Here is a 15968-nt window from a genome sequence, read left to right on the forward strand (position 1 = left end):
ACAGCGAACTCTAATCATGTTACAATTCTAAAACCCCAACCTGAGTATATTTCACTTTTATCTGAAGTCTGTAATGGCTCCTCTAGAATACCAGAACTTTCTATTCTCCACAATGCCAGTTTTCCATTCTTTAATTACGTTCTACATTTAGGGAAAGCAGCAGGTCATAGAATAACTGATGTTTTCTACTGGCTCATCAATCTCCTCCTTCAGCCAATGGGAGAGCAGGATTCAGAACAATAAATGTCTAGATGTAAAAACAGCCTCCACACCATCAGGGGCCATTCAGCGTAATAGGCCCCTGATCGAGTTTTATTGGGCTGTTTTATTAAACTGCTGTGGGAAACACTCTTAAAAACCACAGCTTTTCACGTTGGCATTCTTAGAATAGAGATTATTTCCTCCACAACAGTTACTGCAACTCCAAATGGACAGCTGTTTTTTTAAATGCACAGTTTAACCTAATTATAATAAAAATATTTTATTTGTTCAAACTCAGGACAACTAAGTGCCTTTTTCTAAATACCAGAGTTTAATTCATGAGAGTTTCTCCAAATTGATGCCTTTGGCTTGTAAAACAAATCTGAGACAGGGTTATGCAAATGTTGCCTCTTATATTGTTTCAGAACCGAAAGTGAATTAATGTCAGTCGAGACAAAGAGACCAAATAAAAGATTTTCCCAGGCAACACAGTTCGAATGACTGAACAAACATTATTTTTTCTCGAGGAAAACAAAAGTTCAGAATCTAACAACCCACTGATAATTTTATGCTGAGTTGGTTATACTACATTTACAGAATTAAGAACATATTCAGATCTACTGACAAAGAGGTGATCTTAAAACTGTTTCAAGATCAAATGAAGGAACGTCACTTTAAGGAAAGATACATATTACTAACTTTAAATCCAGAGTTTTCCTGCCTTTACAAAAGTATTCACACCTGTTGAACTTTAAATCATGTCATCATGTTGCAACTACAAACAATGATGAAATTAAAATGTTGCTGTAATTAACTACAACTACAGTGAAGGTGTGCCTCAACCAGGTTTGCTCACCCAATGACGTAAATATTTATCCATTGCTCTTTGGAAAATAGGTCAAGCTCAGTCAGATTAGATGGAGACCTTCAGTGAACAGCATTTCAAGTGTTGCCACACATTCTCATTGGGTTTTGGTCTAGACTTTGACTATGCTATGCTAACACATGGATATTGGTTGATCTAAACCATTCCATTTTAGCTCTGATAATATATTTAGGGCCATTGTTGTGCTAGAAGGTGAACCTCCATCCCTTTCTGTAGTCTTATGCAGTCGCTGTTTAGTTCCATACATCTTCGCATCAACTCTGACCATCTACCCTGTCCTGCTGAATAAAAGCATCCTAACAGCATGATGCTGCCACCTCCGTATTTCACTGTGGAGATGGTATGTTCGCAGAGATTAACATTGGAAATTTTCCATAGCATTTTGCATGTAGGTCGGTTCAGTTTTGGTTTCATTAGACCAGAACATCTTCCTCCACCTGCTTTGCCCCCTACATGGCCTGTGGAAAACTGTAAATGGGAATTCTTATAGCTTTGTATTAAAGCGGGATTTCTTTTAAGAGCTGTATCCCAAAGGCCAAATTTGTAGAGTGTACAAAAAGTAGTTGTCTTGTCAACACTTTTCCCACCTGAGCTGCAGATCTCCATAGCTCCTCCACTGTTTACTATGGGCCTCTTGGGCTCTATCCTGATGAATTCAGAATTATGCTCTGATTTGTTTGTCGACCACATAAAATCCCAATAAAAACAATGAAGTTTGTGGTTTTAAAGTAACAAAATGTGAAAATGTTTAAGACAGGCACTGCAGAAAAAATAAAAAAAAATAAAAGCTTTTAGTCTTATGAATTCAAGCAGCAACATAAAACAGTGTCTTTGCAACTACAGGAAGTAATTCCTGTAGTTGTAAGTCGGTCAAATTTATTTGTATAGCACGATTTCAGACAGGATGTCACAAAGTTCTTCACAAAATAAACAACAGTACAGTACAGAATGTAAACACAATACAATCATAAATACATATAATAAAAGCTCCAGTCTAAGTGAAAGATTGCTTGAAATAGAAATGTCTTTAGCTGCTTTTTCAAATCATCCACGGAGTCCAAACTTCATTAGAAATCAGGCAGTGCATTCCACAGCCTGGGTGCAACATCTTGGAAAGAGCATTCACCTCGAGTTCTGAAACGGGTATGGGGAATTACCAAAAGATTTTGATTTGATGACCTCAAACTACAACAAGAGTTATATATTTGGATCATATCAGAGATATAAAAGAGCCTGACCGTGTAAAGCTCTGAAAGTTAAAACTAGAATATTGAAATGAATTCTCAATCTGATAGGCAACCGGTGCAGCGACTTTAAAACTGGGGTTATATGGATTCTTCAGTTTGAGCGAGTTAAATATCTCACAGCAGTGTTTTGGACGCCCTGAAGGCAAGCACCTTCTCATTAAAACAGGTAAACAGACCATTGCAATAATCCAGTCGTGTAGAGACAAAAGTATTATCATATCAAGTTCACTTTGGGAAACCATGGATCTAAGTTTGGAGATCTTCCTCAAATGAAAAAAAAACAGCTCTTTACAATTTGTTTTAAATGATGCTCCAAGTAGAAGGCTTGATCAAAAATGAAATTCCTAAGGCTTCTCTTCTGTGAGAGCGTTAAATCACCCAGTTGTTGTTTGATGTCAGACATGCCACTGTCCGGCGCAATAATCAAGGTCTCCATTTTTTCTGAGTTTAGCTGTAAGCAGTTATTGTTACACACTGTTTAATGTTTGTTCAGCAGCTGATCAAAGAAGACATCCTTACCACATCCCTCAGTCTGTTTGTCAGGATAGCATGATTAACTGTGTCAAAAGCTGAGGAGACCAAGGCTTTGTATTTACCGGAATCTGGTGACATCATAACATCACATTGCTGATTTTATTGTAGTTGCAATCAAACTATATCAATTTCAAAACTTATAATGATATACAGAAACATGGAAATTTTTGCTCTATTTATGCAAACATTTGATTGTATTACCTCTACACCATCATATTCCTGCTCCAACACCATGCAGTACTGCGGCAGTCCAAGTTGGCTCAGCCAGCGGGAGATAGATTGGTGCTTCATGGTGATGGATTTAACCACACAGGAATGCAAGCAGATGCATGAAAGCGTCACAGCTAAAGACTTCTCCCCTGGATGGAACTTGAAACACATAAAAGGGGGAATCAATTAATTTCACAGAAATATTCACAAACAATATAAAAATAAACACTACACTAATACTTTAAAAGGAAAAACCTTTGTTCTTCACTTTCACAAAATGTCTAATTACGTGTTTTAAGCTGTTGCTGCATTTAATCTGAGACATGGGAATTAAAACAACTCCCTCACATCTCTCTTGCCAAGTGGCCTTTCACAGCTAAATGCAATGGAATTTATCAGTTTACTTTAAGGTTTTAGGCAACAAACCCCGACATGAATACTTTACATTCACAACATTTTCTTAGGAAGAAAAAAGTGGATCTGCACCAGGAATAGATTGTACAGAAAATAACCATGTAAAATGTAATTTTGTTTCTGATTTAATTTGGGGTTTCAAAGCTTTATAACACTTGCTTTTCTACACTTCCAGCCTTTTGGAAATTTCACAGATTTGACTGATTTTCTTAATCTGACCTTTTGATCTGATTATACTAAAAAAAAAAAATACAACTTTGTCCAGAGGGTTACTTCTACTGTCTTCAGTCCATTTCACAGTGATAAGTCTTACGCCTTCATTGCACCTCAATGATAACATTAACAGGACTATTTAACATTAATACTTTCTGCTTTTCCTGCATGTGCTTGAGACTTTACACAGAAAACCTTTCAGAGCATTTTGGAGTCCATGCTTGAATCTTTAGAAGAAATGTTAGAGCTCCAAACACATCTTCTGATGACATCTCTGTCTCAACTGAAGGTACCAATACTGAGAATCAATCTCTGTACCTGAGGTGTCAGTTAAGACAGAGTTATGTAGATTAAAAAACGTTGTTTATTGTTACAGTGGGCGCTCATATTGCTTACCAAAAATAATTTTACCAAAACAGTTGAGGGAAAAAAACAAAGCACAAGCACAGATGATAAAATAATAAATATTGACATTCCTGCCAAACAAATGTAGACAAGTGATTTTACAAGACCATAAAAAAAATCAGATAAATTAAACTGGTCCTGCATTTTTTACAGATAATGCTTTTGCATTGTGATAAAACATTTCTCTGGGAGAGAAATTGGCAAACTGTTGATGAATAAAATCTGGCCTTTCCAGCTCCTTCTGCTGAGACCTTAGAAGAACAGGGGAGTATGCATTGTAACAGCATGATTCATGTTCCTTACCTTCTACACACTCAAACTACACAGCAACACAAAAGTTTAAAGGTATTTTTCTTTATTAATTACTCTCATGATAATAAAAGTAGGTATTATAAACAGCAATTAATGCAGTTTATCAAATGGTTCAGCAACTGAACAGTTTATGTTTCCATATCCTGGTGGCTTCAGTTGGAAGGACACCAAGGAGTACATTAAACATATGGAAACTACAAAACGCATGGCAAAAAGTCAGTGATGCAAACAACAATGAAACCCAGTTGTTTATGAGTACCTCATCTGTCCGTATGCAGTCAAGACGACTGTGACCTGCATGTACTGAGTGATGTGGGTGGCAGAGCACACATGGATGCTGAAGGTTTTACGGTCTTGTTTCATGCATGTGTGTTTTTATTCAGCGTGTGTGGGGACATGCCATCAGTAAAGACGGAACAAAGGAAGTTTTCTCAGGCAAAGACGCTGTGACTGAGCATGTGCAGTAAACCTCACCCCATCCAATCTCATGAGGAGATGTCACGGGAATGTATGGGATGTTGCTTAAGGTTATCAGACCCACAACCCTCTAGGAGTGTTTCACCACTATCCATCATCTGGAACCACCTATCATATTGGTCTAATCCATGCATGGGCCATCATGAGAATTTGAGACAGGGAGTTCATAGGGTTGATGGACTACTGTCAGGGTCTACCACTGTTTCCAGTTTAACTTAATGGAAGAGTGCAGGTAATTCCACTGTCATGCCTATTCCCAGTGAGATATCTGTAGCACCAGCTTTATTTTTCATGCCCTACAAATGGAGCAGTCTCTGATATATTCTCTATAGGGTGTAGGGGTTCAATAAATCATCTTTAAGAAAACTGTTGGTGCTTTGTGTTCCCTTTAGCAGATATTATTACCACTGCCATTATATCTTGGCACAAAATTAATGTTCTATTAAAAATACATTATATTACATATAATATATTTATATATGGAATATGCTCTGTTTCTACCTCATAAGTGCATATGTAATTTCTCAAGCACAAATTGACAAATATGAACCTGTACACAAACACATATACAAAGCTTTGGCATCATTTCCCATTACATTATAGGAGATGCACTTTATGCTGATGTTGCTGGAGTACAAGGAGAACTCCTAATCTTTCTCTCTCCAGTTCATCCATCATGTAATCGCATCCTTAACATTACTGCAAAACAGTCTGATGTAGAGCCAATAATCTAGCAAACTGATGATTACTATGATCTATCAATCTCATAAACATAAACACTTCTGCCTTGTTGCAGAAAACATTTATTTTAGACAACACTATTTAATCCTGAATAATTTAATGTTCATTTACCATATGTAACTGATTAAGGTTGTAATTAAAATATGTTGTGATGAAAACTGATTAAGAAAAATCAAAAGTTAAAGCAAAAGCCAATATAGCATAAATACTTTTATTATAATCTATTGAAGTATTGATTTCACACAACTACTTTTAGATAAAATACCCCTAAGTAATGATCCAAATAATTTGCAAGTAATCAAATTTTCCCATTTTTTTCTGGATTGGCTTTGACCAGTAATTAGCAGAGCAAACATAAAAACAACAATGCATGAAACTCACAAAAACTGAAATCTCCCACTTTTTACACCCTTTAAACACCTCATCAAACAGCATGTTATTTGCACTCTAAGTTTAGGAAAAAAAACACATAAAGTTGGGCATAACTTTTTACTGGATTGAAAACTACTACGTCTACCAAGATCTTACAACAGTTTATATATTTAAATCTGATCTTATATATGTAAATCTATATATGTAGGTCTGACTTTCTAGAAATTTCAAAATCGGTAGCATTTGTTTAAAAGGCCTTAGGCGAGTCAGTAAAAAGTTGAGTTTTATTGCTACTTTTAAAGTAACTGGCATTTTGAGGAAGATACTTCTCGATGAACCTGAAACAAAAATCACACTGTCTTTTGCAAACATCTGCTTCATAGATGGTAATTGCATGAACACATTCAAACAAGCTGGTAAAAACTTGTGTAAAATTTTTATACAATAAACACTATTTTTCACTGCTGCCACAACAGCACTTAATACTTTCACTACTTTAAAAGGAAATCGGGGACAGAAAGCAGATTTAAGTTGAATCTATGTGATCAAAGATGAGCCATCGAGTCTCAGAGATTTAACAACTGGAATTAAGTGAGTGGTAAGTGCAGCAAACAGATGCCGGTGAAACCACTCTGCCTCCTTGTGTGTCTTTTACTACCAACATCAAGACTTTTCGGTGCATCTTTCAGCCAGATGATGGAAGTTATGACTGAGTAGCAAAGACTAACAAACAGATGTGTGCCGTTTTGGAGCGTGGAAGCTTCTCCCTGACTATCAGTGGTTTCTCTCATAAATTTTTTAATGGTTACACGTGGCTGGTTGGAAAATCCTGAAAGATAACAGACGGAGATAACTGAAAACGTGGATTAAATCTGAACGCTCACTGGAAGAAAAGGAAATCTAAGGAAACATGTATCAATAGGTTTGCCAGGAAAATACTCAAAAATAGGCTTATCATGAACATGAGAATTTTTTTAAATATGTTCATTATTAAAGAAAAGACTTAACCCACACTCTGTCCCTCGAGAGTTCCTATTCCTCTCTTCTTCCTGTTGTTTGACCTCAGCTGTTTCTCATGACCACATTTCTCGAGAGCACAGTCACAGCATCCATTTTATCCTGGAATATAAATAGACTCACTGGTTTTATGATCTAAACAGGCCTGGCTGTTTGACAAATACCCACCACATACCAAAGTAACTATGGCAGAGAACAAACTTGGAGAGCACAGCAGCTAATGCAGCATCAGAGGACAATTTCCCCTTTTACTCAGCCCCTCTCTAATGCCAGCATTGGCTGCCCTCTATAGTCCAAGGGCATCCATTTCACCAATCACATTAGACTGACAAAGAATCCAGCTGATTAAATTAGGCTGCAAAAATAACATCAGCATCACCACCATGCAGACCCGTCCAGCTCCAGTAACTCTGCAGGGTCCTGTGATGTTTCAGAGTTTGGCTGAAGGGTGCAATGTGAGAAAAGCAGCTGATAAGCTTGAATAAAACCAAAAGCTTACAAATCCAAACAGGTTTAGGTCATATTCTTGGATATCACCCAAAATGCAAGTGATGCATATCAGATGAACTATGCTGAGGGGATTTCTTTGCAGTAAAGGTTATGGTTTTTTTATTTGTGCTTTAAAAACTAAATGGAGAAGGAAAAATACATTGTAATTTGAGAAATATTGTAAAATGGGACAACTTCAGACAATGAATGTTAAGTATATCAGTATTTTGGTTATGTTTACTTAGCAAAAGGCATCTGTGAACTCAACATGAACATGGTGTATTGTTCTGCTAGAAACAAAACTTTCAAAACAATCTATTCCTTGATGCCCCCAGAGTTTTCTTTTAGGTGAGACACAAATCATGTGACCAGGGTGAAATATCATTTTCACCCTGTGTTTGGATGCTTGTTAGAGGCACACGTCTACAAGCATCTTCATCACATGTTCACCTGTGGGTTTCATTAACAGCTGAAATACATATTGAACAAATCAACATTTTTCTCAGCATATATATTCGACTGGGGCTATAAAGATACTATACAAACTAGATTTAATGACCCAACTAGTCCAAACACAAAGAAATCAATGTGATGAAGTGGAATGACACAAAACATCAACAATAGGAAGGATACTTAAACATCAAACTCTGATCTTCAGTTTTTTTCCAACGATTTTTTTGTTGGTGTTTTAACTGGGCCATTCAACCAGCTTTATTTTCTTTCCCGGAAATCCGTTGAGTTTTCTTAGCTGTGTGTTTGGGATCAGTGTTTGACAAATTCACTCTCGATTCATCTACAGATTCTTATCAAGAATGTTTTGATACATTTTCCATTCATCTTTCCTTCAATTATGAGAAGTAGGTCATTATCATATGCTGAGAGACAGCTCCACCACATAGTATTACCACTACCAACCTTCACTGTTAGTCTGATGCTTTGGGGTTTATGTACAGTGCCATTCCTCCGCCAAGGGTTGTATGTGCAATGACATTCAAAGAGCTAAATTGTAGTCCCCTCTAACCAAAGCATATTTTCTCAGGATTTTATTGGTTTGTCCAAGTGTTCTGTCGGCAATTTTAAATAAGCCTTAACATGCTTTTCCTTCTGCAATAGAGTCTTGTGTTGAGAGTGGACATAGAGGCTGTTGTGTGCTTAGCTGATATTTCCATGTTTCTGAGGCCATCAGTGAGTAGTCCATGGTTTCTGGACAGTTCTTGTTGTTTTCATGTGTCCTGTCTCTGCCTTTCAGTGAAACAATATGGAGAAACTGGTTGCTGACATGTGCCAAGACAGTTTTGCTCAAGGTGATATTCTAACTGCATGATTGTTCGATTGACTACCCCAGGACAATCCCAAAGCCCTATATGTCTGTAATGGATAAACACTGGGGTGCAGGGTGGCACCATGTAAACCAGCCACCCCCGGCAGGTGCACCCAGATGTAGAAATATATCTGCAAATAATGTCTTGAGAGTGTTTCGCTACAGGGCCTGATTTACTAAGATCACAAATAAGTGGCACAAAATTGTGTGTGGAAAAAAAAAAATTGCATGTTCAAGTAGACCCTCCCCCCCCACACAAACACACACACACGCCCCAGCCCGTGAAAGCTCCCAATATTAACACATTTATTTAATTCAGCATGAATGTGCTGCTTTTACCTAGGCTGTAAAGGAACATTAAGGGGGTAAATAAATACAAATCTCTTTTGCGCACCAGATAAGAGTGTGCACTTTCAGGAGCGCCCAGGACAGTTAGTTTATCCTTCAATGTCCCTTTTTTTTGGTTTCTGGTGGCTGTTGATGTTCAGATTTGTTTGTTGGTAACACAATATTTATGGTCAGTTATGCTTTTGATTTTGTATTAATTGCATAAAGATTTTCTGAAGCTCTGCTGCAAACATGCAGCAGGCAACTATAATCTGCAGCACCTTTTGTGGGCTGTGTAGAATCATTCCTCCTGTGCATCCAGACATAACGGTGTCATCCCATAAAGTGATGGTGCACTGGAATTATAATGCTGCAGTTCCAAAATGGCAATGCTGAAAGATATCTCTATTTTTTTTCCCTGACAGTCAAAATATGTTGATATGCACACAGAAGGTTCTCTTTCACCATCGTCTGTCATTGTACCTATGCCTCCTCCTCGCCACAATGACCTCTGACATTTTTGCGTGCCAGTTTGCACCTGCCTTTAAAATGTAATAAATATAGACACAGAACATGCACCCACAACCTGTTTCAGGTTTGATAAATCGTGCTGCGGATGGTAAGGATTTACATTTGCACATCCTCCTCCCAGTATTTTCCATGTTCTGATGGTCAGCATATGTTTTGCATATTCATAAAAGGGAAAACATGCTAAATGGTTTGCACCTGCTATTTTGGTCATTGGACAGACGTAATCCTCATTGCAGCTGGTTAGTAGATCAGCTTTGCGCGTGCTATCAAGTTTGCATGTGTTTATCATTGATTATTGGGGAGAGGAATGTGATGGTGAGAAAACGTTGATCTGATGTGCAGACTTTGATTTAAGATTTAAGTCGGCTTTTAAGGAGCTTATGATGATCTATGATTAGTGTTTAATATGGAGTAAAACTGAATGTCTGAGAGAAATCATGATGCAGAGTGGCTTCAATTCCCCAGCTCACCATTTGCTTCTGCAGTTTCCCCTGTCTCCAAAATGAGAGGACGCAGGGGTCAGAGTCTGCGTGTGGGGCCACACATTCTCCAGTCAAGATTGTTTTTAAAAATCACAACCTTTGCGTGGAAAGTGATGTACGCCAGTTTCAGGCCCCGTTTTGTACATACCTCACGTTTGTAAATGAGAACCAAAACTTTCTGACAGCCAGAAAAAAAAAAAAAAAAAATCGCTGACTATGCTGTTTTTAAGTCACATTATGACTCATCCGGGGGGAAGCACAGAGTCATCGTCCATTTTAGAAGAACCCAAGTTTTAACTTCTTCTTTGATGTTTTGAGGTCCTTGAAAATTAACTCCACATAATGCGCTTTCCTTATGATGTCATCTGTTTTGTGAAGTTCACCAGTTCTTCCAGTAGCAAAACACCCACACAACATGATACTGCCACTGCCGTACTTCACAGTTGCGATGCTGTTCTGAGGCATTGTCGCTGTGGCCAAACACTCCAATTTTCAATTTCCTGAAAATTAAATCGGATATTTATAGACACTGTCTATAAATATTTGATTTAATTTTCCGCCACACTACCAGAGGAGGATATTTTAGAAGTAATCATGTAAGAAACTTACAAAAAGAAGAAGACGGCTAACTTGGGACTGATTAAAACCCCTCCCCTGGGGTTGTCCTCTCAACTTGTTCTCTGTTATTACCACTATAGTTCTCAACTGTCTTTTCCTTGTTATTTTCCCCACCTTATATGTGTTTTTCTTCCTTGCATTTCTGAAATTACACCAACTGCATGTTTCCTTTCCTTCTGTTTATGTAATTTTGTCTTCAGAGCATTTTACAGACAACATTCATGCAACTTTGTAACATTTGTGTCTGCATGCATTTGCACACCCAGACGCTGCCAGAGGCAGTTCATGAAATTCACAACTTCAAGAAGCTATCTATGCCCATTTCGGTGTCAGTCTCTGAGCTCAGACACACGCTCTAACACACAGGTGCACATCAAGCATGGCTGGACTTGCAGCTAAAGTACCACAAAGCAGCAAGCATCTAAATTCTGTGACATGACATCCAACTTTCACTGTGCATCAGTAACTTTCATCTAGTTTGGAGTATTGCTTCAAAGGGCTCAGATGTCTTTTAAGGGATTTATTTATGCTCTGATCTCAAATTATTTCTTTGGAAGCCTATTTTCCCAAGTTTATTATTAGTTGTCTGAATACTATTTTTTTTATTCATTTTATGAGCCCATGAAGGAAATCAACTTTAAGCTGATTGCATAAAATGCTGCATTCTTCAGTCAAAGAAAATCTTCTGTTCTTTTCCCTTAAAATCATATAGTTTTATATTTCTAGCTCTACCTTGACGAGAGCAGAATAACATGCTAATTTATGGATAAATGTTATAAACTCTACTTTTATCCTGATTGACAATTAATATAAGTGCTATGAAATCTAAGACAATGTTCTGCTACTCTCATTTGTCATAGCTATCTGCACAATGAGAGCAATTAAATTATTGTTTTCTGCAAAAAGATACTTATTTAGTGAGCTTAAATGAAGGCAATCTCAGCTTAGATTTGACAAAAAAAGTGTTCAAAAGCTTACATATATGAGAGAAAAGTAAAAATAATTTCTAATTTCCATGAATAGGCACTGAAACTTGACAAACAACAGCATTGCTAAGATCCTAAAGATGACCAGTTAATTAGGCACACTAATTTATATCTTAAATCCCATATATTTCGTAGGAAATTAACAGAACAGTAAAACAAAGACAAACTGCTTGAGACAAAAAGTGCCAATATACCTTTAAAATCAAATAGCTTCAGTTGTCAGTTTAACACACTACCTGGTGAATAAATGTTTAAATTTCTGTTAGAATTATGTGCATAAAAACAATGAAAGCTTGTTTTACCTTGAGAGCTTCGCCCGGCGGCTGATAGCTGCTGCAGACCTGCACGCTTGCAGGGGAGCGTGGGGCTATGAAAACGCTGCAACAGCAAAGTTCAGCGGACCGCACCAGGAAGAGTTTCTGTGGACACCCGAGCTGAAGTCTGCAGAGAGAAATCCCCTTATGTCACAACCAAGAGTGAGTTTCTGCCCTCATGCGTGGAGATAAAAGATTGCCCACATCAATCCTGCATGCCTGCACAGACCAATAAAAATAAGCTGTTTTGTAGAGTTGAGGGTTATGTGTTACCTGATGATGCAGAAGGGGAGGAACGAGTGCAAATGAAGGTGGCGCTAATTAGCAAGAAGCTCCGTGGAATCTACCATCCATCATTTTGTCTTCTGGAAACCCACAAAAAGACAAGCAACAGAAAATATCAAATTAGCAGTGAAATGTGACTGGTAATATACAGTTCCATAAAAAGTCCCAACCCCGCATCCCCCTTCATGTTTTCTTCTGTTTTTTAACAGATTTATTGTCCTGATGCATAACTCAAGTGTGCTTGAGCCAAGTGTCACAAACTGATAGCCGGACATTCTCCCCCAGAAATATCTGCTAGAGAGCAGAATTCATTAGTTACAGCACGTAAGCAGCCACAGATCATCCCTGACCATGCTGCGTTGGTTTTATGCTACGTAACAAGCTGCATAACTTTCAAAAAGTCCCACAGAATATTTTCACAAAATTCCTGGTAACAATTTATTAGTTCTGCTCACACCTGAGCAGTGGTTTTCACCTTAAAACTCTTCCATTGAGGCCATTTTTGCCCAGTATCCTTCCTATTGTTAAGTCATGAACTCTGGCCTTAACTAAGAATCAAGTTCTTTTTTGACCTCATGGATGATCCATTGATGCACTCTTGGAGTAATTTTGGTAGATTGGCCACATCTGGAAGGTGTACCACAGTTCCATGTTTTTCTCCACATGTGTGTAATGACTCTCGCCATGGTTCGCTGGAATCACAAAACCTTAAAATTGCAGGACTAATGCCTAGCAAACATGTCCCCTGTATATCTAAACTCTTGGAGGCTCAAATCCAGCAGGGGGCACTAACGAGTCCCAGAGTCCACACATACAGGTCCTTCTCAAAATATTAGCATATTGTGATAAAGTTCATTATTTTCCATAATGTCATGATGAAAATTTAACATTCATATATTTTAGATTCATTGCACACTAACTGAAATATTTCAGGTCTTTTGTCTTAATACGGATGATTTTGGCATACAGCTCATGAAAACCCAAAATTCCTATCTCACAAAATTAGCATATTTCATCCGACCAATAAAAGAAAAGTGTTTTTAATACAAAAAACGTCAACCTTCAAATAATCATGTACAGTTATGCACTCAATACTTGGTCGGGAATCCTTTTGCAGAAATGACTGCTTCAATGCGGCGTGGCATGGAGGCAATCAGCCTGTGGCACTGCTGAGGTCTTATGGAGGCCCAGGATGCTTCGATAGCAGCCTTTAGCTCATCCAGAGTGTTGGGTCTTGAGTCTCTCAACGTTCTCTTCACAATATCCCACAGATTCTCTATGGGGTTCAGGTCAGGAGAGTTGGCAGGCCAATTGAGCACAGTGATACCATGGTCAGTCAACCATTTACCAGTGGTTTTGGCACTGTGAGCAGGTGCCAGGTCGTGCTGAAAAATGAAACCTTCATCTCCATAAAGCTTTTCAGCAGATGGAAGCATGAAGTGCTCCAAAATCTCCTGATAGCTAGCTGCATTGACCCTGCCCTTGATAAAACACAGTGGACCAACACCAGCAGCTGACACGGCACCCCAGACCATCACTGACTGTGGGTACTTGACACTGGACTTCTGGCATTTTGGCATTTCCTTCTCCCCAGTCTTCCTCCAGACTCTGGCACCTTGATTTCCGAATGACATGCAGAATTTGCTTTCATCCGAAAAAAGTACTTTGGACCACTGAGCAACAGTCCAGTGCTGCTTCTCTGTAGCCCAGGTCAGGCGCTTCTGCCGCTGTTTCTGGTTCAAAAGTGGCTTGACCTGGGGAATGCGGCACCTGTAGCCCATTTCCTGCACACGCCTGTGCACGGTGGCTCTGGATGTTTCTACTCCAGACTCAGTCCACTGCTTCCGCAGGTCCCCCAAGGTCTGGAATCGGCCCTTCTCCACAATCTTCCTCAGGGTCCGGTCACCTCTTCTCGTTGTGCAGCGTTTTCTGCCACACTTTTTCCTTCCCACAGACTTCCCACTGAGGTGCCTTGATACAGCACTCTGGGAACAGCCTATTCGTTCAGAAATGTCTTTCTGTGTCTTACCCTCTTGCTTGAGGGTGTCAATAGTGGCCTTCTGGACAGCAGTCAGGTCGGCAGTCTTACCCATGATTGGGGTTTTGAGTGATGAACCAGGCTGGGAGTTTTAAAGGCCTCAGGAATCTTTTGCAGGTGTTTAGAGTTAACTCGTTGATTCAGATGATTAGGTTCATAGCTCGTTTAGAGACCCTTTTAATTATATGCTAATTTTTTGAGATAGGAATTTTGGGTTTTCATGAGCTGTATGCCAAAATCATCCGTATTAAGACAATAAAAGACCTGAAATAATTCAGTTAGTGTGCAATGAATCTAAAATATATGAATGTCAAAGAGTTTTCTTTATTTTCATGACTATGAATATTGTAGCTTCACACTGAAGGCATCAAAACTATGAATTAACACATGTGGAATTATACACTGAACAAAAAAGTGTGAAACAACTGAAAATATGTCTTATATTCTAGGTTCTTCAAAGTAGCCACCTTTGGCTTTGATTACTGCTCCGCACACTCTTGGCATTCTGTTGATGAGCTTCAAGAAGTAGTCACCTGAAATGGTTTTCACTTCACAGGTGTGCCCTGTTAAGTTGTCCTGTTAAAAAATAAATGATGCTCCAACTAAACGCAAACCGGATGGAATAGCATGCCGCTGCAAGATGCTGTGGTAGCCATGCTGGTTCAGTATGCCTTCAATTTTGAATAAATCCCCAACAGTGTCACCAGCAAAGCACCCCCACATCATCACACCTCCTCCTCCATGCTTCGAGGTAGGAATTATATGTCCAAACTTTTGGTGTGTACTGTATATATATATATACACACGGTATATTGTTGAAGGTACGAAAAGTAAAATGTTCCATCCTGACAGGAGCAAAACCGCTAAAGTTTTCTATCAAAACAGGCAGAAATATTATTTTTAAAAATGGTATTACATGTTGTACAAATGCACTGCTATTCCTTCTGCAGCTGAAGCAACAGATACAATCCAGTTTGAGACAAAGCAAAGTTTCTTTTCTTTTAGATCAAAATAGATAAAACAATCACTCCAAAGATGCGGCCAAGGACTGTTTTCACATGGAAGCACATTTATTAACTTACCTCCCTTCCCCCAAACAAGCTACATGATAAAGCACTTGCAATCAATCTATTAAACCAAACAATTCCCTTACATGCACAGGTAAAACAAGTTCATTTTTATTTGCACACTTGTGCGTGCAAATATTTATGGTATTCCTGCTGAAACCGGAACAAATCCACATCTGCCAAAACATATTATAATACACGCACTCCTGCTCAACTCCTGCCCCCTTGTGGTATTAGATGCATAGGCAAAATTCCTCTGGTTCTCTTTTTAGTCCTTACCACCAGTTATTTGTAAGGAAAAAAACAATCAGTCTGACAGAAGACTTGGAGGAAAGGGTGAATTAGGTGTGCCTCCACAGTGATCACGTTGCATATTTAATTTCAATAAACATTAAATTGTTTAGAAAAGTTCTTTTTTTTTTTATGTCAGAAGAACAGTTTAAGGATTATAATCCATCTTTTGCTGCTTAGCCCAGACATA

At 38.5% G+C, this 15968-nt stretch overlaps 1 protein-coding gene across 4 annotated transcripts in view; it reads right to left on the minus strand.

Moving 5' to 3' along the window:
- bcar3 (BCAR3 adaptor protein, NSP family member) overlaps positions 1 to 14471 on the minus strand; it is an 81491-nt gene extending 67020 nt beyond the window's left edge. For 2 of the 4 annotated variants that reach the window (XM_047375694.1, XM_047375691.1), the window contains exons 1-4: positions 14412 to 14471; positions 12371 to 12462; positions 12086 to 12224; positions 3070 to 3237 (exon numbers count right to left, since the gene is read on the minus strand). In XM_047375694.1, the coding sequence (XP_047231650.1) occupies positions 3070 to 3159 (90 nt within the window). In that variant the 5' untranslated portion in view covers positions 3160 to 3237; positions 12086 to 12224; positions 12371 to 12462; positions 14412 to 14471. Of the gene's footprint in view, positions 1 to 3069; positions 3238 to 12085; positions 12225 to 12370; positions 12463 to 12857; positions 12873 to 12954; positions 13086 to 14411 lie in introns of those variants that run through there. The other 2 variants (XM_047375692.1, XM_047375693.1) reach the window with 2 other exon arrangements.
- Between the last annotated feature and the right edge of the window lie 1497 nt (positions 14472 to 15968).

Source organism: Girardinichthys multiradiatus, chromosome 9 (assembly GCF_021462225.1).
Source record: "Girardinichthys multiradiatus isolate DD_20200921_A chromosome 9, DD_fGirMul_XY1, whole genome shotgun sequence".
NCBI lineage: Eukaryota > Metazoa > Chordata > Actinopteri > Cyprinodontiformes > Goodeidae > Girardinichthys > Girardinichthys multiradiatus.